This window comes from Panicum virgatum, chromosome 8N (assembly GCF_016808335.1).
Source record: "Panicum virgatum strain AP13 chromosome 8N, P.virgatum_v5, whole genome shotgun sequence".
Lineage (NCBI taxonomy): Eukaryota > Viridiplantae > Streptophyta > Magnoliopsida > Poales > Poaceae > Panicum > Panicum virgatum.
Genome location: NC_053152.1, coordinates 32,859,365 through 32,881,541, shown reverse-complemented (window position 1 = coordinate 32,881,541; position 22,177 = coordinate 32,859,365). Strand labels below are relative to the sequence as shown.

The 22,177-nt window shown below is 42.6% G+C and overlaps 2 protein-coding genes across 2 annotated transcripts; one reads left to right on the top strand and one right to left on the bottom strand.

Annotated features, from left to right (window-relative positions):
- The first annotated feature begins 796 nt into the window (after nucleotides 1-796).
- Nucleotides 797-2,563, top strand: LOC120684957 (NAC transcription factor NAM-B1-like). Its single transcript, XM_039966810.1, has 3 exons — nucleotides 797-986; nucleotides 1,141-1,475; nucleotides 2,354-2,563. Exons 1-3 carry the CDS (start codon nucleotides 797-799, stop codon nucleotides 2,561-2,563), a joined length of 735 nt encoding a protein of 244 aa, XP_039822744.1.
- A 12,128-nt stretch (nucleotides 2,564-14,691) lies between these two features.
- LOC120685872 (11-beta-hydroxysteroid dehydrogenase A-like) lies at nucleotides 14,692-21,811 on the bottom strand. The gene is made up of 6 exons (XM_039967990.1): nucleotides 21,462-21,811; nucleotides 18,883-19,075; nucleotides 17,550-17,635; nucleotides 15,843-15,974; nucleotides 15,371-15,535; nucleotides 14,692-15,281 (listed from the first exon to the last, which is right to left on the bottom strand). Exons 1-6 carry the CDS (start codon nucleotides 21,657-21,659, stop codon nucleotides 14,985-14,987), a joined length of 1,071 nt encoding a protein of 356 aa, XP_039823924.1. The 5' UTR covers nucleotides 21,660-21,811; the 3' UTR covers nucleotides 14,692-14,984.
- Between the last annotated feature and the right edge of the window lie 366 nt (nucleotides 21,812-22,177).

The window sequence follows — 22,177 nt, the reverse complement described above, 5'->3', positions numbered from 1 at the left end:
GTTGTAGTTATAGTTACCCTAACAAACATGTTAACAATCATGTTACTAATTTAATAAGTCGATCACTTCTTTTTCTTTGTACAAAAAGATGAGTAGAAGCTCATGTTAGCATAACTTATGACTAGCATGAAAAAAATTGTAACCATATACTTGCACAGTAAAATAAAGGCAGGATCAAATTTGGACTGGAAGGCCCACAGGAAACCCTCATCACGCATAGTTCCAATGCCATATGTCTGTATGCACTGTATGCTCAATTATTAAACAAAAGGTAGATAAAGTAACTATATGAGTCATCAAACAGCAAGGGAGAAAAGACAAACTTAATTATAGGATCAATCCTAGTCATTGACACCAATGAACAGTTGTCTTTTTCTATCAGAACACAACAAGTTCTGTTACCTAGAGATATATAGTGGGGGAAAGGAGCTTTTAGTTTTGTTAGAGTAGTGGAAACGTCAGCTAGAGATAGAGTGGAGAGATCAGCTTGAGTGTCCCTCACTCTACACCCACATTTGGACGACGCAGACACTACTTTTAAGCATAAGTGGTGTGTTACAGAGCATTATGGCATAGAAAGCCAAATAAACTGAAACAGATGACGAAAGATGTACAGGACAAGATGAACGATGAGTTAACTTCACGCTAGGTAACAGTCCCCTGGCCTTTTAAGGCTACAAGTGTCTCCATTCCATCATTATTATCACCATCACCAAAATCACTAAACACTCTCTATCGTCTCTAGACTATAGCCCACTAGTCACCGGCACGGCTGCACTCCAGCAGCCGCACCCATATGGCTCTCCCGCAACCTGCAGTCAGTGCAGCCTCAATCGCGCACGCGCCACCTGGTTTCAAGTTTAGACCTACTGATGAGGAAATCATCCTGCACTACCTCCGGCCTCGCACGGTGAATGCGCCACTCCCGTCATCATTTATCGTAGATGTGGACGTGCTGAGCCACAATCCATGGGAGCTACTACCAGGTCGTCTCCACATACACCAACCTTTTTTTCTCAAGAGACATATATCATAGTTTATTGTAATTTCATTTCATTATTGTTCCCTGCTGCAACCAGATCTTTGGATGGCTAAAAATTACCTGCTTGCTTTCTTACATTTTTTTTTTGCCAAACGCAGAGGGGTCCATGGAGAAGTATTTCTTCTCTCAAAGAGTTCTGAAGTGGCCACTTGGAAACCATTGGAATCGTGCTGCAGGTGATGGGCACTGGAAGACATCAGGCAAGGATGTGCCGATCTTTTGCGGTCGTGTCAATGGTGGAGAGCCTCTCATGATCGGGTCAAAGAAAACCCTGGTTTTCTACCATGGGAAATCTGATTTTGGTGAGAACATTGAATGGGTGATGCAGGAGTACAGCCTTGTTGGAGCCGGCCTCACACCCTATCGTGTGATGAGGCCTAGTGGAAGCAATCACTTTGGGGAATCCAGCTCTGCTGCTGTGGCCATCACTGAGGTACATTTATTCACATCCAAAGAATTGTTGTTCTTGACTGATTTTGATTAACTTTGAATATATACATAGTTGAATTGGTTCATTATTCGTGTATTTTGTTGGAGCTTTTTTATGGATGGGTGGGTGTGAGGTGTGTCAGAGCTAATGTCATACTCTGCTCATACCAAATTTGCGGTTTGGGTCAAAGGAGTCGGTCGTCCTCTGGCGGGATCGTCCAAAGATTTAAATTTATGGTATAAAAAGGGTTCCTTTGTCGGTTTCGTCACAAGTAAGCTTGACTACGGATCTAATAGTTAGCATGTGTTGCCACGTGTCAGTCACGTTTACGGATCATCCAAAGATTTGAATCTATGGTATAAAAAGGGTTTCTTTGTCGGTTTCCATACAAGCTTGACTACCAATCCAAAAGTTAGAATGTGCCGCCATCCTATTTCTCGTGAGTCGTTTCAATCACAGTTCCAGCACTGATCCTAATATAGAAATTTTGTTATGGAGCATATCAAAACAATATGTTTCGTGCTAACCGTTTGTCACTTATGATACAAATATATAAAAAAAGCGCACCCAGTGCCGTAGTCCCGCACTACATGGGGTCTGTGCAAGAGTTGTTTTAAGCACCAATCCTGTCCTGCACAAATGTGCGGAGGCTGGGGCTTGAACCTGCCATTTATAGACAGTAGGCTCTACTGCTGCACCCGGCCACCCTTCACTTATGATACAAATATGATGATAAAAAAATAGTTATGTCATCCAATTTGGTTATTTGTACATAACTAACCCCAAACTCAGTTTGGGTGTCAAGCATACATTTTGTGACAAGCATATATTGCTCTTCTAATATATCATTATTATTCACAGTGTTCTAACCATGTTCGCAGAAAAATGATAATACATCTGAAGCTCTCAATAACAATGCCAAGTTTCCAATCCTACTAAATCCAGATAAATCTTGGATTGTGTCCCACATCTACAAGAAGAGGAATCACATGCCACAAGTTATAGCTCAATTTTACAACAGCGCAGAGGGAGGACAGGTCCCCTTCTACAACTTCCTTGAGCAGGGAAACTCCAGGGGGGTGAGAAAGTGAGTGAGGATGGTAGCCATCTGCATGAGAGAAGGATAATAATATCGTGTAATAAGGTGTTGGAGTAAAGTCGTAATAGAACACCATCACTTGACTTTGGTTCACCTATCTTTACTTCAAATAAAGTTGCCCCATGGATCTTTGGTCTGATAGAGTCCTTAATGCTATATGTCATTGATGAAACATTACAACATATCTTGAAGCTCTATGTTTGCAGTCTTGCAAATACTAAGTTAGCACCCAACTGAGACTCTTGTTTTAACTAACTGGATGTGCTCTTTTGATCAGATCACAATTGAAAATGAATACATCAAATATTACAGCATCCACAATTATTTATGATTTATGAATATGTTTCATTTTACTTTTATGAAAGTGTGTATAAAAATATTTGATAGTGAATCCTTTGGGTAAACAATGTGAACCATCACTGTACAAATATTGTACTAGCCGTTGATAAGAAAATGAAATGACATGATCATACCTGGTATAGGAACCAATTCATCCCCTTGATGCATAACCCATTCTAAAGCTAACTGAGTAGAGCCACATGTGTGCTTGCTGACCACTTATTCCATTTTTAGACACATTCTCTAAAAGCATTCATGTTCCGATACTGTGTATATGCTTTTAGAGACATTGTTGTTCAGTTCAGAACGCCAAGTGAACACAAGAAAATATCTGAAAGCGTATATGTAGTACACACTATTACAGAATCCGTCTTTGATCCTCCACATTTGTCCTAGCAGCCGTTGCGCTCGGGACCAATGGAGGCTTTAGTCCCGAGTCCAATGGCTAGAAGCCAGGTAAGGGGGGAGGGGACTTTTATCACGGTTAGAGCCACCAACCGGGGCCAAAGACCCCTTATTTGTTCTGGTTGATAGCTCCAGCCGAGACCAATGACTCCTCGGCCCATTAGTCCTAGTTGGAGCCACCAACCGGGTCAAATATAGGGTCTTTGGTCCTGGTTGGTGGCTCCAACACTTCCTCTTATCCCCATATCCCCCCCCTAATCCATTCAACTCATTTGTTCCTGTTGTTCTTGCTCGGGGGGGGGGGGGGGTTCATGCACATGTCTTCCATAATTTGTGAAGGCTCTTGTTTCCCCGTCCATCCAACAGCTCTAAAGATTAGAAACTTGATCCTCTAATCTTACATTACTTGTGTAGCTCATTTCATAGTTTAGAAATAGAGAAATTTGAGGTTTTTTGATTGGGAAAATGTTGGAGTTTTTTATTTATACACCATTTGAGCTCAAATATCATAGTTAAGGTTTGCATAGGTAGATGTGATTTACTTGTATATGTGACCATATGAAAAATGAGTATAGCATAATTTTTTATTTTTAGAATGAAAGTAGATGTGGATCTAAATGTGAAATGTTAAATTGAATAATTATTGAAAGTGAAAAAAGATGTATACTTGGTATTTATTTTGTATTTTGAATGAATTATTTTGTATTAGTTGATCAAATATGGATATGACAATGAGTATAGTATTTTTTTAGTGGGAAAATGAGTATAATAGAAAGAGTGAGAGTATGTAGACCGTATGTGGATTTGAATGTCAAATGTTAAATTGAATAATTATTGGAAGTGAAAAAAGATGTATACTTGGTATTTATTTTGTATTACAAATGAATTATTTTATATTACTTGATGAAATATAGATATGACAATGAGTATACAAGAATTTCCTTTATAATGAGAGTATTCAAACGTCAATTGTTAAATTGGACAATTATTAAAAGTGAAAAAAGTACACTTGGTATTTATGTTGTATTAGGAACGAATTATTTTGACACTCTAATAATGTATTAATTCAGACTCACATTGAAACCATCTAGAAGGTAAAAAAAATCTTTGTTTCAGAACATGTATTCGTCATTAAACTTGATCCTGTGGTTATGGCACTGCCATTTGGGGCAAACATGATATCCTCGACACGGTGTGGTATAAAGATGTGATCAAGGGGTATGATATTGGTCCCAATGAAGAAATCCACACCTTTGAGCAAGGTGAGGATACCACTATCGGGACCAAGGCCGTATCCTTCATCACATTCTTGTTCTTCACCATGTCATGGATATCAATGTTGGCCCCAAGTGGCAGTGTCATCACCGCAGGGTCAAGGTTAACGACGTATACATGTTTCGAAATAAAGATTTTTTTTACTTCTTGAAGGTTTTGCATATTGAGCCTGAAACAAAGTTGTGAATCTTCATTGCATCCCATATGGCATGGGATGATGAGTGTTCGCCTCAAACTGAAGAGTGCCAAAATAATTAGGGATTAGAAATAATGATCGCGAAATGTTAAGTTCAATGTGAATGCAAAGATGTAACTTGAATATAGCCAGTGAGTATGAGTATATTTTCATTGTAGTTCTAAAAATATATTCAGATATTTACATTCATTTGATAAGTGTAGTGATTGTAGCTTTGCAACATGATAAGCGTCGTGTATGGAAGAATTTGACCGTTCCATGTCGGGACTTCGTGAGGCAGTTCACGAGGCATTGGTCAATAGGTCTCGTGAGTAGTTTGTATTAGCATGTAGCTTGTTTTGTATTTTAATTTGGACCTTTGAATTTATCATGTTGTGTAATGGATCATGTAGACCTTTTAATTAATCATGGTGTATGATGAATTTATTATTGAAATTGTGTGATGGATATTTCGGACCTTTACGTTATTCATGTTATTGTAATTATTGTTGACGGTGGATTTCGACCCATTTTGACAATCAAATCCTGCACAAAATCCATACACAAAAGGGAATAAATGTTAGCATAGGATATATTATTAACAAATTCCACAGATACTGGTTTGAAAATGTATGTAGGAGAATTTGACCTCAAAATGCATGAAAAGAGCAAGAAAGATACGAGGTACAAAAATATTGACCAATCAAAAAGCACTGCTTGGTCTCACATGGATCAAAGGGCCCACTAGAGTAGGAAACAAACTTAAGAAAGTGCCAAATCACCTACTGGAGACAAGAGGGCCCACCTGCCAGCCTCCTATCTGAAGATGAAGTCGGTTGGCTGCCTAGCTAGGTCAGCTGAACCACTGGATCGCCAAACCAGCCAAGGCACCACCACCTTACTCCTTGCTTGTGACGACTCCTCATTGGCTCCCAACGTCTATTCAGGCGAGCAAGCGATGGCTCCCACCTATAAATATGAGAGGGGGGTGTTGACGCTTGCTGGAGACCATTTTCAACCGTCAGTTTGATCAGAAAATCTTGAGAGTGTGCATTTCTTGCATTCTTATTTATCTAAAATAATGACTAAACCCACTATGCTCTTAGAAAATATGCAATGTTAGAAAATAAGCTAAAATGCAGGTTATGAGCATATTATGATCCAAAGAAAAAATCGTCGATCAATCAGAGCGCAAGAATCAGGCTCACATGGATCAAAGGGCCCATATGCAGCAGTAAACTGACATACCAGAAGTTTAGGCATATGGATAAAGGATTAGGGGACACATAGCAACCCACCAGCCAAACCTTAGGTCGGTGGGGCCCACTGGGCCGTCGGCCGACCAGCCCAGGTCGCCACCGACCTTCTCCTTTGGCCAAAAGCTTCCTTGTACCTTCCTTAAGTATGCTCCAAGCGGCTGGACTGCTGCAACTCGGCCGAGAAGCCTCCCCTTTCACCCTCTATAAATATGAGAGGGGGTAAAATCAGAACACATCACAAGTTGCAAGCTCAAGCTCCTTCTTTTGTTTAGCTCTTAGGCTAGTGGAGTTTAGGTGAAGTAGTAGTCTATGGGTCCTCGAGGTTGATTCGGAGTATAGTATGAATTCGTCTCTAGTTCTCCTTTGTAATACTCGGTGGTTTGTAATAGACTCATCTTACAGTTCTTTATATTTGAATGATCTATCCCCTGCGGTGTGTGTCAGATATAGATTTTATGATTAATTTGCTCTGTTACTATATCCTTTGCAAGGTTAGACATTTAGCCTTAGTTCACTGGTACACGTTCCATTATTCGAAATTTTGCCCTAGTATGATGTCTGGCCATCCAAAGGGTGGGGGCTCCACGCGGGATACTAGAGTATTGCTTACAAATGTTGACATGGTGTCTGGGTTAGTTAAGTGTTGCTCGATGTCATCCTTTCCCATGGTTTGTAGAGGTAGCCTGCAGGTGGTGACAGCTCTATTCTGTGTCATTATAATCCTCCACACGTTCGGTTAGGAGGGTAGGAGGTCCACAAAGTACCGTGATGGCGTGGTCATATTTATCTGCCAGTCATGAACAATCTCCCGGTAGTACTAGATTGACTAAAGTTAGGCTAACCATAAATAAAGTATAAAGTGCTAAGTAATCTATATAAATAATTTAAGTACATTAAAACCCGAGTTGCTAATTTCTATCTATCTCCCTACCTTTATCTTTTATTTGAGCTGAGTATGAACTTTGTCACACTACCTTTATCCAATATTTATCTTACACTTCTTTATGCACTTGAATATTTCAGAGGACTCAGTTCATTAACCTGCCTACACATCTTAGCCACCGCCTTCCCTATGAAAGTATAAACGACACCCCGAAATACTCTCGGGTAAAATGCGACTTCGGTAATTTTGTGCACACTTGCGGAATGATCCATGGTTCATGACTAACCCTGTTCCTAGTGATTGCCCCAAGAAATGTCTCAAGAATTTTTGGTGTCATTACCAGAGACAAGTTTAGTAACCTTGTATCTAGAGAAGACGTTACAAAATACCAACAGGGGTAGATTTAGAACATACCTCACACTTGCAACTCTTCTCTTCCTCCCTCATTCCGAGCTCTAGGGTCATCCCAAGGGTGTAACGCTGACTAGGTGGTGTTAGAAAATAGGGAGAGAGTTAGGGGAAGTCGAGGAAGTGCCAGGCTTGTCGGCATTTTTCTCCAGCTTGCACCTCGACAGATGCTTATCAATCATAGTAAATATTCGTGATTTACTTTGTGCTTCAGTTATTTAATTTAAGCATAGTGCTAGTTCCTTAGTTGTTTGCGAGATCATAATTTGTTAGCTTAGTGTGTGACTCTAGTTTAAGACTCGTGATAGAGATGGATGTTCTTGGCCAAGGCTAGAGTTAGTAAAAGACGGTGTAAATGTGATGTCTAGACAAGACTTTACCTTTGATTATTGTATAACCCTATGGGGTAGGTAGCAGGTGGTGAAAGCCCTATCTACAAACTTTAATCCTCCATGTCCGGGTATATATCGTAGAGCTATATTACTACAAGTGCCTAGTTTTATCCAAGAGAAGCTGGTAGCCTGAAGTAAATAGCTAATCTAGTTCTATCTTATCTTAAATTCTGAGGCTTACAAAATCCTCTCTACCCCGTGACTCTGCTATATTGTGGTGTTCTTGGATGAATTTGAACCTTAGATAAAATACTCATGTACCTTTGTATGATACCCTGGAATACTCCTAGGTGAAAGCTACAACAATATTTGTGTGCTTGCGGATTTATTTGTGATATTACAAAATACCAACAAGCTTTCTAATGTCATTGTCGGGGAATAGTAGCTATTTTATCTTCGGACCTAGTTCATCCTCACATCATTTTCAATTTCTTTGATTCAATCTTTACCCCTGCTATCCACGGAATAGTTATCCATTCAACAGCTCTCCGCACCTAAGACCAAGTTCTATGAGCCACCAACTTCTTGTTATCCAATTCTTTCATCCAGCTGTGAACTCAGCTCTAGCTATATAGCCAAAGCTTAGGAGAATTTCATTTCAGGTTGGGATTATGAAAATTCATACCACCACCTGCGCAAATTTGAACAAGTGTGCTCATGCCTGAAAATTCCCAACAAAACCATTGTGATCTGATTGTAGTTGTGTCATTGAATACTCTCATATTCTTACAAGTTTTGCATGGGCAAGGTATCCTCCTTGTCTTCTCATTTTTTGTGTGATTCTACGCAACTCGAATGAATTTGTTAAGTTCTCCAAGGAAATATACTTTCATCCTTCGTGTGTTGTACATCCATGTCCTATCCATCTCTGTATAGCAACAAATAATTTAAACTGATTACAATATGTCGGTGTTTTTACCACTAGCCTACTTAGGGATACCTTAAGGTGGCAGTTTTTTTGGTGACAGATTGCCGAATCTGGAACTTAATTGAATGTAAAAGTGGAAACACAAGACACGAATTTAGACAAGTTTGGACCGCCAGAGTAGCATAATACCCAACATCATGTTTGGGGTTTTGTATATTGTGCCCTGCAGCTGGGTGTTGAGTTGATGCTCTGTCAATCTAGGTACTCGTGCCCTAGTTTATATACTCTAGGGGGTGGGATACTAGTCGGTTACAAGGTCGGAGTCCTAGTAGAATCATAGAGGAATCCTAATTGGAGACTGGCATCCTCCTTCCTTGCGGGTAGCTACCTTGTGGGTACCCGGAGATCTATCTCTGATAAGCCCCCAAGTGCTTCGTAGCCAAGTACTACAGACTTCCGAGTACTTATAGAGTCATCTTTGAATTCTTCATAACTTCATCTTGAATATATCTTTTGAGTACTTTTATGGCTGCTTCGAGGCTGCGTGGTTCTCTTGCCCGAGTAGATTTCAAGTCTTAAGAAATAATCTTCATATATATGGTGCGATGAAAATTGCACTGCATATGGAGTAGGTCGTGAGCCTTAGGTTAAATCGAAGAATCAGACCCAAGGGTCCATCTTGAGTTTGAATTTTCTTTCCTTTGTCTTCCAAGTAGATTTGAAAAACACATTGCCGATGACACGTATCCTGCAGCCCCAGAGCCTTGAGTCCAAATCCTAGATTTGGAAAGAGGATCAAAAAACGTGGCATGCATTGTAGAATTTTTTAGAATATGAATTGATGGTTTAAATACCACTCAAAACAGATCTTATCCCAAAGGACCCTTAGGTTGTTGCTGGTTATTTAACCAAGTCACCTTCCAAGTAGTTTTGCATCATCAAGCCCCCAAGCTTATAAGCTAGGATAGCTGTAAAAGCCACATCAAGTAGTTATTAGTGCCCATCCCCGAAGCCTCGAAGCTAGCAAAGCCATCGTAGATATGACGAACGAACTGGAGAGTTCTTGCCAAAGCTTGATCTGAAAAAGGCATATGCATTATGTAGCATAATGTGAAGATACCGAGTTTTACTCAGTAATAATGTGAAGATACCAAAATTTATTTGGTGATAAAACAAAGTTGCTGTGTTGAGCTCTTGTATTAGGCCGTTAAAACCCCCAGTAGCCGAACCCTTCCGATTAAACACCTGGTCCCATTGTAGCCTTCGATCATAACATATGCAAACTATGTATGATTCGCTTAGGTCAAGATAGAAGACTCGGCTTCACGGATCAAGGTGGAATACTTACCCGAGCGGATTAGTGATCAAAAAAGAGAGGACAACGAATGTAGAAAAGGTTAGTCAATATTGCGACAAAGTTAATGCCCGGCACGCATAAAGCAGTCAGCAAGAGCGCGAGTTGCACACAAAGTAGTCGTCGAGGTGTAGCTCTAGAACATTTCATGCCAGTCAAGAGACTACAAAGATAAGTAGCCGATCCTGTGAGAACAAGTTGAAGATAGGTACAAGTCACTTAGCTTGATTCGAGGACTATTTGTCGAGAAGCCATGATGGTCATTGATGGAGGCGAGACGTTTTGTTGATGAAGACAACTAGTCGGAACTTGTCCCCATCAATGACCCTTAGGCCATAAATATATACTCCCATATTTGCATAGATATTGCAAAAAGTCAATGTAACATGTACAACTAAAAAATCAAAACCCAACCTATTATTGTACCACAGAATCATCTTGGAAAAAATTACCATGCATTTGTGTAAATATATATAAGAAAATAAAATTCTCCCTCTATGTACTCCATGGTTCTAGAAAATAATTTACTAATTTACATGGGAATGAGCCTAAAACTGATAGATTGAGCCAAATGATTTCATAATCTTATTATCATGCTAAAGTGCAACTTCAACCAAAAGTTTGAGGCAAATGGAGCCACAAATAGCAAATCCACACCATGCAGATCTAGATCTAGCTAGAGGCAAAGAGAGCTTCATTTGAGCCTTAAAACTATCCAAATAGTATAGAAAAGATATGGGATTAGCAACAACTTGCCTTCTACAATCTCCAACTCAAGTTTAGAATCTTCCCTCCCCTTTTTATATGTTTTTGGAGTTTCAAGCAATACCTCCCCGAGCAAGCAATGGGATCTAGGGAGGAGGGAAAAGGTGGTATGCTACTTTTGTCCGGCATTTTCAGGGACGGGTGAGGGGGTGGCCTGGTCTTACAAATGATATTTTCAAGGATGGGTTACCCCCTCATCACCTGCCCCTAAAAGTGGGCGTCATTTTCATTGGCGGGTGAGGCATGCCCTGCCCCTGGAAATGTTTTTCTAGGACGGATCTTTTGCTACAGTAGCCCCGCTCTCTTTGTAGAAGCGGATTACATTTCGACCCACCTCTGAAAAATATCATGATGTTTCTACAAATTGTTAAATTGTATTTTAAAGTAGTGTGGGGCCTGTGGTGCTGTATTAGATCAGGGTCACAGTCGAAACCATGATGCGTGCCATCGATGCCTAGCTAGCTGCACGATATCAACAGAACATATAGCACGCAGCTTGTATTTCCTCCATTTTTAAATATATGATGCTTATATATATTTAAAAACGGAGGGTGGAACAATGTGTAGCTTTGCTGACTGAAAGTTGGATAGTTAGAGATTTTTTTTTCAAATAATTCATGCACAAAAACATGTGCATGCTTGTTTTCTGCATTGTAGCTCCTATTTGCAAGTAGAACTTTTTGCCCGGGCCCAACAGCAGGTTTGATTCGACTGGGCACTGGGCTACGTCTGGGATCCACACAAGCATATGTAGGCTGTTCGGCCGAGTCTTCAATTCACTCGGCGTGTGTGGCCCAGTGTAGGGTGCTCTGGATTCTTGGGCTGCTATTTTTCTGCAGGCTGTGTGGCCCAGTGTGTCAATGACTACGCTTCACTAATAAGCCCCCAAGTTGTTTCCTGCAGTGAAGCCCCCAAGTTGTTTCCTGCAGTCCTGGACATCTCGCGTTGCGCCACAATGGGATTACGACGTGCCCGTTGTCTACAAGGCTCTGTGCGGCTTTGGTGATCTCCGGAAGGACGCTGGTTGTGTATAGGTTGTAGGCTCTAAGGGTGTGCGTGTGTGTGGTGTGAGTGTGTTGTGTTGAATTCGGATACTACAACTTGTATACTTAGAGTCCAGGCTCAAAAAAATGATACTAGGATGAGCTCGCGCTTTGCCACGCCTGGGAAGTAATTAGGTTTAAGCTTCTGTGACAACTGATAAATGGAATAACACTGGTCTAATATGACATATGTATGGGGGCGTCATAGTACAAAGTATATATATGAATTCAACTAAGACTATAGAGCATACACATAATTTATTTTAGATAAAAATAACTTATATTTTTTCTATGTCCGAAAGTTAGACATATAAGTTAGACCTTGGGTAGTATCATAGATTGCTTCTTAGCAAGAAATTAAAAAAGTAAAAATAAATAGGAGGCTCCCTATTTATAGTTACATACATAATTGAAATATAGTATTTTAAAGTTGATGCATTATATTTTAGAGTCAATCTTCATGTTGTTCAACTCGAAAAATAGTGCAAACTTCATAGTAGGAATGATTGGTCCCCCGCATGAAAGGATTACCTTCTCGGGTGAGAAACAATGGCAAGGCATCAACTGATTATTATATGATGTCCAGATCACTTTTGAAGCCTTGTTTAGTTCGCGAACTTTTTTAAGTTTTGGTACTGTAGCACTTTTCGTGTTATTTAGCAATTAATGCCTAATTATGGACTAATTAGGCTTAAAAGATTCATCTCGTCGTTTATAGCAAGGTTTTAAATAGCGGGCTATGGTAAATAGCGGCGTATTTTTTTCGAGGCTAAGAGACTATAGCGGAGGCTATAGCGGGCTATGCCAAATAGCGCTTTACTATAAAATTATGAAAAATACAAGTAATAGATGCACAAAAACATAGTAATTAGTAAATTTCGTAAACATAAATATGTTTTTAGGGCTACGGGAACATTACTTAAGTTGATAGTACAACAAAATTCATACAATCAAATATTCAGTTGTCCAAAAGACAAAAAAATAGCACTGAACTAAGTATAAGGCTATAACGGCGCTAAAGCTACGCCATTTAGCGCAGCTATAGCGCAATTTAGCGCTCATAGCTGCCATAGCGGCATAAATACAAATAGCGTAGCGGGAACTCTCTAAAAAGGCTATAGCGGGGCTATAGCCCGCTACTTAAAATCATGGTTTATAGTTAAACTGTGTAATTAATTTTTTAACTGCATTTAATGTTCCATGCATGTGTCCGAAGATTTGATGTGATGGTACTTTAGAAAAGTTTTGGGGACTAGACGTGGCCTGAGTGGAAGTTCCACAAGGAGTTTTATATGTACTATTAATTTTTATGCCACATCTGCATTTTTGCTGATATAGCAGGGTTACGATGAAGAGAGAGAAGAAAGAGTTTTATGAGAGATGAGATAGGAGTTCCATCCCCATGATACTCATCCAATTGGGTTACTAAGTTCTCTATCTTGATAGTTGTGCAATAAAACTATGAGTAAAGTCAATCACCTGTCTCTAAACTTGTGTCGTTGTGTCATCCCGGTGCCTAAACTCACTAATCGACCGTTCAGATTCTCAAACTTGTCCATCTGTGTCATCTCAGTCCATAAATTTATTCCACTGTGTCATCCCGGTCCCTAAACTAGAAAATCAAATATTTACGTCCTCAAATTTGTTCAATCATGTTATTCCGGTCCCGAAACTTTATTTTGAGTCTCGTATGGGTCAAAACAAAGCGGTTTAAAATCTATATATCAAAAAGTAATTCATAATTTTTTTTCATATGAACTTGAATAAAGACAAACTTTATATCAAAATAGTAGCCCTCGAGGTAATCTATAATTTTGTAGATGAAATATTTTTTAATTAAAACTGTTTAGGGTCTCAAAATATTGTTGTAATTTTATAGATTTTGAAATTTAAAAGTTAAAGTTAAATTTTGAGACTCTAAACAATTTTAATTCAAAACTTTTCAACTGCAAAGTTGTAGATCGCGTCGAGGGCTACCATTTTGATATAAAGTTTATCTCCATTCGAGTTTATATGAAAAAGTTATAAATTATTTTTTGATATAGAAGTTTTAGATCGTCCGGTTTGAACTTAGATGAGACTCAAAACCAAATTTAGGGACTGGGATGACATGAATGGATAAGTTTGAGGATCTAAGCAGATGGTTTATAAGTTTAGGGACCGGAATGACACAGCCAAACAAGTTTGAGGACCTAAACGATCGATTTACGAGTTTAGGAACCGAGATGACACAGTCGAACAAATTTAAAGACCGGTGACACACTTTACTCTAAAACTATACACTAAAACTTGCCTCGGAGACAAATCAATACTGATAGCGGTGTAGAAGGTCTTTTATCGTCTGTCTGGGTCTCTTACTTGTTGCAGACTTTGTACTACACAAATCAATGGCAGTGTGACAAAATGGTAGGGATACAATAACATCACACATGATAACCCAACATGGACTTGGTTCGAACGCGAGAATAGCCCAATAGCAAAGCAGGCTGCGAAACGGCCCATAACCGCAGCAAAAGGTGAACGACGGTTAAAAAAAAAAGAAGATTGCGACACATGGCAACAGCTAATACGTTGAAACGCAGGGTGCCTCTCGTGCCTCCTTTTTCTTCCAGGATAAGAAGGTACATATATTCTAGACACTGTTTGAATCTTTAATAGGTAAAAGTACCAAAGCATTTGCTCACCCAAATGGAAGTACTAATGATGGAATAGGCTAAACTGTAGCTAATGTTAAAAATATTTATCATATGAGTGCTAATATGTGATAAAATTTAACAATCAACTTTGGCTCCTCGGACGGAGCCTCAGTTTCTTGTCAAACTGTGTCTAATAAAAGCTGGCATATTCTAGAATTGTTTCACCTCTTTTCAAAGAAAAACAAGACTATCTAACTTGGGAACTAGGTAGTACCTGATATTCAAACTTGTTGATAACACACATTATTAGCTGCTTCAGATCAACAAATGTTGTTGTTTAGATACATCAACTTTTGTAATTTGCATTTAATTAGGCCCCACTTTTATCACGGGACCCAGATACCACCAATAAACATTCGTATTAATTCACATCACATTGATCACTTGTAACTTGTAAATCAAAGGCAGAAGAAAACAAGAGAAAACTGAAAAAATAAAACGAATAAAAAATGCAGGTCGACCCATCATATGCACCATGAACAAGTCACAACAGACCATGCATGAATGTTTATACATATAATATAAGAAATTTATCGCCTTGACGAGTCCAGTCAGTTAGCTGCCATGGCGGCCTCGGAGCGGATGGTCTTGGGGTAGAGGAACTTCTTCCCGCCGACGGCCTCGAGGATCTTCTTGCTCAGCGCGGCGCCGCCGTCCTGCTCCCCGGACTTGGACACGTAGAACGTCCGGGAGAACCAGTCCACCAGCTCCGGCGCCGCGCACATCACCATGTGGAACGCCCAGTACCACCCGGGCCACGTCACGTAGTGGTCCCCGCGCCGCACGCTCGCCACCACCACCGCCGCCAGGGACTCCGTCTTGCCCACCGGCAGCGGCCCGACATTGATCTGCACACAGCATGTATTTTCAACGTATACATGTTCATCAATGGTGAAAATATATACAGTGTAGATGTTGAGGAGAGGAGCTTAATTACGTCGCGGGCCTCCTCGTCGATGCCGACATGGCCGTCCTTCTGGAGGCCCTTGCCCTTGGTGAGATTGGAGACGACGTACCCCGGCATGAGGATGGTGACCCGGACGTGGGACCCCAGCTCAGCCCTCAGGGTCTCGTAGAACCGAATCACAGCTCCTTTGCTGGCCTGAAAAATCACACAATCCAAATTCCAGTTAAGCAACAGCTGATGTCTATCTAGACCTACTACTGCGATCTGAATTCAAAATCGATGTCGCATATATCTGGAGAAAAGAACGAATTTGTGTTCATGTAGGACACTCAAAGTCCTGACTGACGTGGCTAGTGACAGTGTGACACATGCATCCATTCAAACTAGGTAGCTGAACTAAATTATGTCTGATCATTCTAGATCGCCAGGCTGCTTCATTTGCAGTTGGTGCAGTTGGCACACCCACACAGGGTGTGTTTGGTGAGCAGAATTAGTAGCTTACGTTGTAGAAGCTCATCCTGGCGGTAGGCACCCTGCCGGCTACGGAGGAGGTGACGACGATGTTCCCGCGGCTTGCCTTCAGGTACGGCAGCGCGAAGTAGGTCGGGTAGACGGCGCCCCAGAAGTTTAGATCCTGCAGGCATACACCACCAACAAAATAGTCAGGTAACAGAAAAGGATTTTTTAGATATCAAAATGATGACACCAAATTGACTTAAAATGCGCTATAAATTCGAAAGCTAATCCAATTTAATTGGCTGGCTGTAGCGTTGAAGGCTCTATAGTGGAGCTAGACCATTGGAAAGAATGTTTTGATTGATCACTACCGGAATCGAGTAGTTTTCCGTGTGCCTGGGGCACACGGCAAAGCCCATATTGCACACGGCAAAAGCTTTGCCGTGTGAAACACTCGGCAACGTGCACACGACACACTTCGGCCGGTAAAGTGCTCATGGCACGCGGCATAGTTTCCGACACACGGCAAAATAAATAAACAGTAAATAAAAAAATCGGGCCCGGCCACTGCCCCACCGCCGGCCGCACCCCCGCCACTGCTCCCTGCCGGCCGCCGCACGCCGCCGCCACCAACAGACCGCCACCACTGGAAGCCGTTGCCGCTGCCGCCGACGCCGCTGCTGGAGCCATCTCCCCCTCCACCGTCGACGTCGAGCACCGAAGGAGGAGGTGGCCGGATCCGGCCTCGCCGCCACGCCTAACGGTGATGGTGCGGACACCCGCCGGGGAAGGAGGGTCTGGGGTCGCGCGCCGGATTCGGGGAAGGAGAGGGAGGAGCCGCGCGCCGGATCGGGGGAAGGAGAGGGAGGAGCCGCGCGCCGGATCCGGGGAAGGAGAGGGAGGGGCCTCGCGCCGGATCCGGGGAAGGAGAGGGAGGGGGCCGCACGCCGGATTTGGAGGAGGAGCAGGGGCCGCCACGCCGCGCCGGAGGAGGAGGAGCAGGGGCCGCCGCTGCCGGACCTCGCGCCGCGCCGTCCGCGGCCGTTGCCGGAGCTCGCACCGCGCCGTCCGCCACCGCTGCCTGAGCTCGAGCTGAAGTTCACGCGGCGCCCTGCGGGCGGTCCCGGTAAGCCGCCGCCGCTCCTCGCCCCGCCGCTGCTCCTCACTACCGGTGAGGGGCGAGCGGCGGGGGGAGGGGAGGGGAGGCATGGGAGGGAGACGGCGAGCAGGCAGGAGAGTAGGGGCGGCGGCGGATCTGAGGGAGGAGGGGGAAGGGAGGGAGGGAGGTGGCGTATCGATCTGAGGGAGGAGGCGGTGCGGGTTAATAATTGTGGGTAAGTGGGGGTGGGGGGAGTTGTTTGCCGTGTGCCTCAGATCTAGGCACACGGCAAATATTTTACCGAGTGTTTTTGATTTGACACACGGGAAATGTTAAGTTTGCCGCGTGCTCGAAAATTTACACACGGTAAAAGTCCAGACACACGGCAAACTGACCATTTCCCGTAGTGGATAGGCACATATAAATGCATCATGTAACGGTGTGTGATTGCGACCTGAATCTAAGAATCCAAGACCCATTAGTGTTCAGGTTCGAAAATCAGAAGAAGAAAAAATAATACAATGGGTCATAGTTTCCTGGCCGTTGGGATTTCCTGACTTATTTATTGTGCAGAGAAATATATATCAATGATCTGATGTTTTCTCATGAAAGAATTCCAAAGGTAAGCGTAGTTTGGTCGAGATGATGTCTTACGATCACATTGTGGAAGGCGGTTATATTGGTGATTTCTTCAAAAAAACAGCTGGACCAGATCCCCGCGTTGGCAACCAGGTGGTTCACTGTGGAAGCATACATCATAATCATTACGAATTGCAAATGACAAGAAAGAAACACAACATTTGAGTATCACGCTAGCTGAGTCAAACTCAAAAACAGATATTCTCATGAATATATATAAATTGGTAGAGAAACATGTTTCATCGAACCATTTCACTATCAAACGAAAAAAATACTGCAATAATTTGGAACAGGGTACTAAAGTCGATTATTATTCCCTTTATTATTTAAACTGCAATAATTAATGCTACTCCTTTAGTTTCTAATATTCTCTTAAATTGCTTGGTAGGATTAAACAACAAATGATTAACAAGTGAACGATCCTCTTGATGGTACTACTTTAGGCTGGATTGTAAGTAGCTCTCATATTCCTATCAACCAAATTGGGGGACAAGACCTTCACTCCACTATCCCTGAATGCAATTTGCACCCACATGGTCCTGAGCCAGCTACCCTCATCTACCAGTGACCTGGACTGTATCAAGGGTTGATGCATGATTGCAGGGAATTTCATTTATTAGTTTATTTGTAACCACTTATTCCAAACAAAACGAGGCCTCCCAAATAGATGGTAGCTAAGACTCTCCAATCAATCTACAAGACTATTTTTTTTCTTTATCAGGCGCTATTATTAGTTGTACCTTAGTACTACGAAGAATTGTGCTCGAGAGCCTCTCTTAAACCGGCTTCTGGATCTTGGAAGTCCCTCTTGAGTATTGAAATTGGGTACGGCATAGTAGCCTATGACTTTAGATGTTGTGTCATCTGGGGAACCAACACTAACACTTGCACGCAACTAATGATTCATCAACTAAAGGCATTTAATTATTAGTAGTAGAAGACTACATGTAGTGATTGCTTTTACTTTTGTTGAATCCAAGTACTAGATAGCTTATCAAGTGTTGGCAGGCCGCCGGAAGAAATAACAGCCGAAAACACCAAAAAAAATCTCGAGACAGTTGCACGCCTAGCTAGGTTGTGCAGTTTGGTTTGTTCAGTTCAGTAAACTGTGCTGCTACTGTGTCCATCACTACTCCTATATATCAATTAGGCAGTGACATCTGCCAACCGGCAAGATATGATCCTTACACTGGCGGCGACACTTCCGGCCACCATAACCACTCAACCTCACGTGACGTCCTTGTTAACTTCGTAAACGTCGTGTTTGTACACAGCATTAAACTAAAGGAGCACGAATTGTATGTATGTGTGTGTGTCTATATATATATATATATCTCGATGCACGTACGTTTGCCGAAGTGTGCGACGGTCTCCTCGACGGCGCGCTTGGCCTCGTCCACCTTGGTGATGTCGGCCGGCACGACCAGCACGTCGGGGGCGCCGAGGTCGCGCGCCGTCTTGGCCACGGCGCGCAGCGCGATCTCCGTCCGCGCCACCAGCGCCACGCACGCGCCCTTCCTCGCGTACTCGTACACCAGGTGCTGGACGACATCAGATTCACAAGCAAGAGTTCATCATCTCAAATAGACTTCATTTAATACGTCATGCATGTAAGATTCATTCGAAAAAAATCACGGAAAGTAACCAAACACTGCCATATCATAGGATCGATGTGCAGCAGATGTTCAGCTACTTTATTTGTAGCAGCAAAAAAGCCAAATTGAATTGTTAGGCTTTTAAACAAAGGCGAGTCAGTTTTGTATAATTCCGTTTCGAGGATTCTGAAAGCATGCCGTGCTCCTTGTTGCTACCGCTGTGCACATCTGTCCGCACTCTCGGATGTGTACCTTGTAGCCTGTACTCTGTCCATCTGGCACCGTTTGGTTCACATCACGAAATGAAGATGGGAGGACAGGGAACAGTAACTATCAGGACTCGGAGCTATAGCAGACAGTGTTACGACTGATGGTTCAGGGGTCGCCATGAATGGGCGGGCCGGCTTGCTGCGTTGGTTCCAGTGACTGTAGAGCCACATGCAGCTGGAGCTCATCAGGAGCTAGCAATCGATCAGCTCAGGATCGGAGCTAGTAGTAGTACTCCAAGAACTGCATGCAATGCAACCACAGCTTTCTGGAGAGGTCCATGCATCCATGCATGCTGCCCGGAGTTATGAGACGGCCGGTGCAAAATTTATGAGCTAGGGACAGGGGGATCCAGCGACCCTGACAAACATCAGCTTCCAACATCGACGTTAATAGCAATCAACAAGTCCCATACTGAACTTACGCCCTATTTATTTCCATAGACTTTTTTTAAGCTCCTCTCACGTCAAATGAAATCTAAGAAATCTTACCATTTAGGAGTATCAAATAAAATCTATTTATAAAACTTTATTGACAGATAAGTGCTAATTTGTGAGACGAATCTAATGAGCATAATTAATTCATGATTTGCTATAGTGATGCTACAGTAATCATTCACTAATTATGAATTAATATACCTTATTAGATTCGTCTCGTAGTTTAGCCCTAGGATAGTTAATTTTGTAATCAAATTTTATTTAATATTATTAAATATTAAAATTCTCTTTGATGTGTCATAATCTAAAGTTTAGCCCCTGGAATCAAACAACCCCTTATGTCTCTTTTTTTCTGGAAATCAAACAACATTTATAACCTTGCTTAATATGTAGTCAAATAATTTGCATGCTGTTTCAAGATTAAAAGTTGCACTAGTACATTCATAGACATCTGTTTTTGGGTAAGGGGTCATTTTAATAGATAAAGCTTACTTGGACCAAATCCTAATGAACTCTTATAAAAGCATTAGAATTAGAATACTAATTTCAGTTGTACTCCCTGTTACGCTACTGTAAAAAATCATTTTTTTGTGTACTTACCTTCTATTGTTTTTTGTTTTCCTGAAGAAGGATCATATCTGTGTGGTTTTCCTAGTGTGTGACGCTAGACCTAGCTAGACCAGGCGACTTGTTGTCCAGCCGTCTTTTGATAGGCTTTCACATACTTATATTGCCTTTATTCTTGAGGAAGATAGGAGTCAATTCCGGTGTTAAAAGGGTTCCGTTTCATTGGGTCACCAAGGGTTGGTGTTCATAAATTAGAGGCGCTAGCTGAGCGGGAGATTTTTCATGGAAGACCCCAACTAATGCTAATATATTTATATGGCGGCGAATGTATTGATTGGTGCTTGAGTTTATTTGTGGACGACGTGAACGCGTGCTGCCTGTGCAAAGATCCATCAGCACGTAAACAAAATTCATCAGCTCATCTTGCTTAAGTTATTATTACTAATAATGACATATATCTTGAAAAATAAAAATAAAAATAAAACTCTTAGCTAGCAGAAAACAAAGCTGTGGGAAAGAAATTTAACTTGTACATCATCATATATAGAGAGAAAAGGTTACACATGCATCTTATATATAAACAGCTAGCAAATAGTTGCATGCATGCTACCACCAAACTAAATTAGCAAGGCGAAACTGTTTGGCAAGGTGTTTATATGGCCCTAGCACGTGCAAATGGAGTGGATTAGATTCCCTCATAATTTGATCATGCGTGCACGTCACAATCGTCACAGGTTGGATTTGGAGACACCCTGCCGCTACGTTCTTGTGTGAGGCCCAGTTAATAGTAGCTAGCTAGCCTAGCTCTACTTCCAATGCAGCAGCTAACCTTTGTGAGTTTCAGATTCAGAGCAGGACAAAGGTAGGTCACCAAACAAATCAAAAGCACTCCCACGTTTCGGAATGAAAACGCACGATAAAAATGTAAAAGAAGCCAGGGACCAAGAAGCAGGCGCAGTAAAAAGACATCATCAGGCTCTGACAGAGAAGGGACCGTACGTACGTGCAGTGGCGGGCTAAGGGATCGTCATCAGTGACCACATTGAGTACGGAGGACTGACCTCGCCGATGCCGGAGGAGGCGCCGGTGACGAGCACGACCTTGCCTTGGAGGTCCTCGCCCTGGGCGAACGGGCGGACGAAGACGCGGGCCAGGAAGCGGCAGAGGGAGGCCGCCGGGAGGTAGACGAGGAGCACCAGCGCGAGGCCGACGTGCATGAAGCAGCTCAGGAACACGTTCACTGCCGCCTCCTTGCTCATCTTGCCGGCGGCCGACCGGTCACGCACCAAACAAGCAGCTTGCCGGAAGAGCAACGGCCGTGGCGCGCGGTGGAGGCGCGGCAGAGCTGGAGAAGGAGGCTCCGTTTCCGGTGGAGGAGAGGCGGCGGCGGCGGGCGGGGTGCGTGGGAGCCCGTGGGGACGCGTATTTATGGGAGCGCGCCGGGGAGCCTGGCTGGGAATTGCATTGATGGGTGGGTGGGGGTTGCTGCACCTGTAGGGGAACGCATACGATAAAATAATACTGCAACCAAACAAATCTGTTTCTTTTCCTCTATAGACTAGACGACCACGCGTGGAGTGGAGTGGTGGTCAATTGTAGAGAAACAGGAGCGAGCCTTGTTGGCTTTGCTGGTGTGGTGGTGATGGGATGCAACCTCAGACGGGGTCAGATCCGTGTGTTGCAGCCAGGGAGCTAGCTAGGTCGGCCGGCGGTGGCCGGAGTAAATGCCGGCCGCCGCCGCCGCCGTCGTCACGAGCTCGACCAGCCATGCCCATTC

Bases quoted from the DNA above. Each gene is read 5' to 3' on its own strand.
- LOC120684957 (XM_039966810.1), top strand. From the start codon at position 797: ATGGCTCTCCCGCAACCTGCAGTCAGTGCAGCCTCAATCGCGCACGCG. The intron at 987-1,140 runs GTCGTCTCCACA...TGCCAAACGCAG, and splicing joins TCCATGGGAGCTACTACCAG to AGGGGTCCATGGAGAAGTAT. The intron at 1,476-2,353 runs GTACATTTATTC...CCATGTTCGCAG, and splicing joins CTGCTGTGGCCATCACTGAG to AAAAATGATAATACATCTGA.
- LOC120685872 (XM_039967990.1), bottom strand. From the start codon at position 21,659: ATGAGCAAGGAGGCGGCAGTGAACGTGTTCCTGAGCTGCTTCATGCAC. The intron at 19,076-21,461 runs GTCAGTCCTCCG...GATGTCGTCCAG, and splicing joins CCTCCTCCGGCATCGGCGAG to CACCTGGTGTACGAGTACGC. The intron at 15,536-15,842 runs GTAAGCTACTAA...GTGATTTTTCAG, and splicing joins CCAGGATGAGCTTCTACAAC to GCCAGCAAAGGAGCTGTGAT.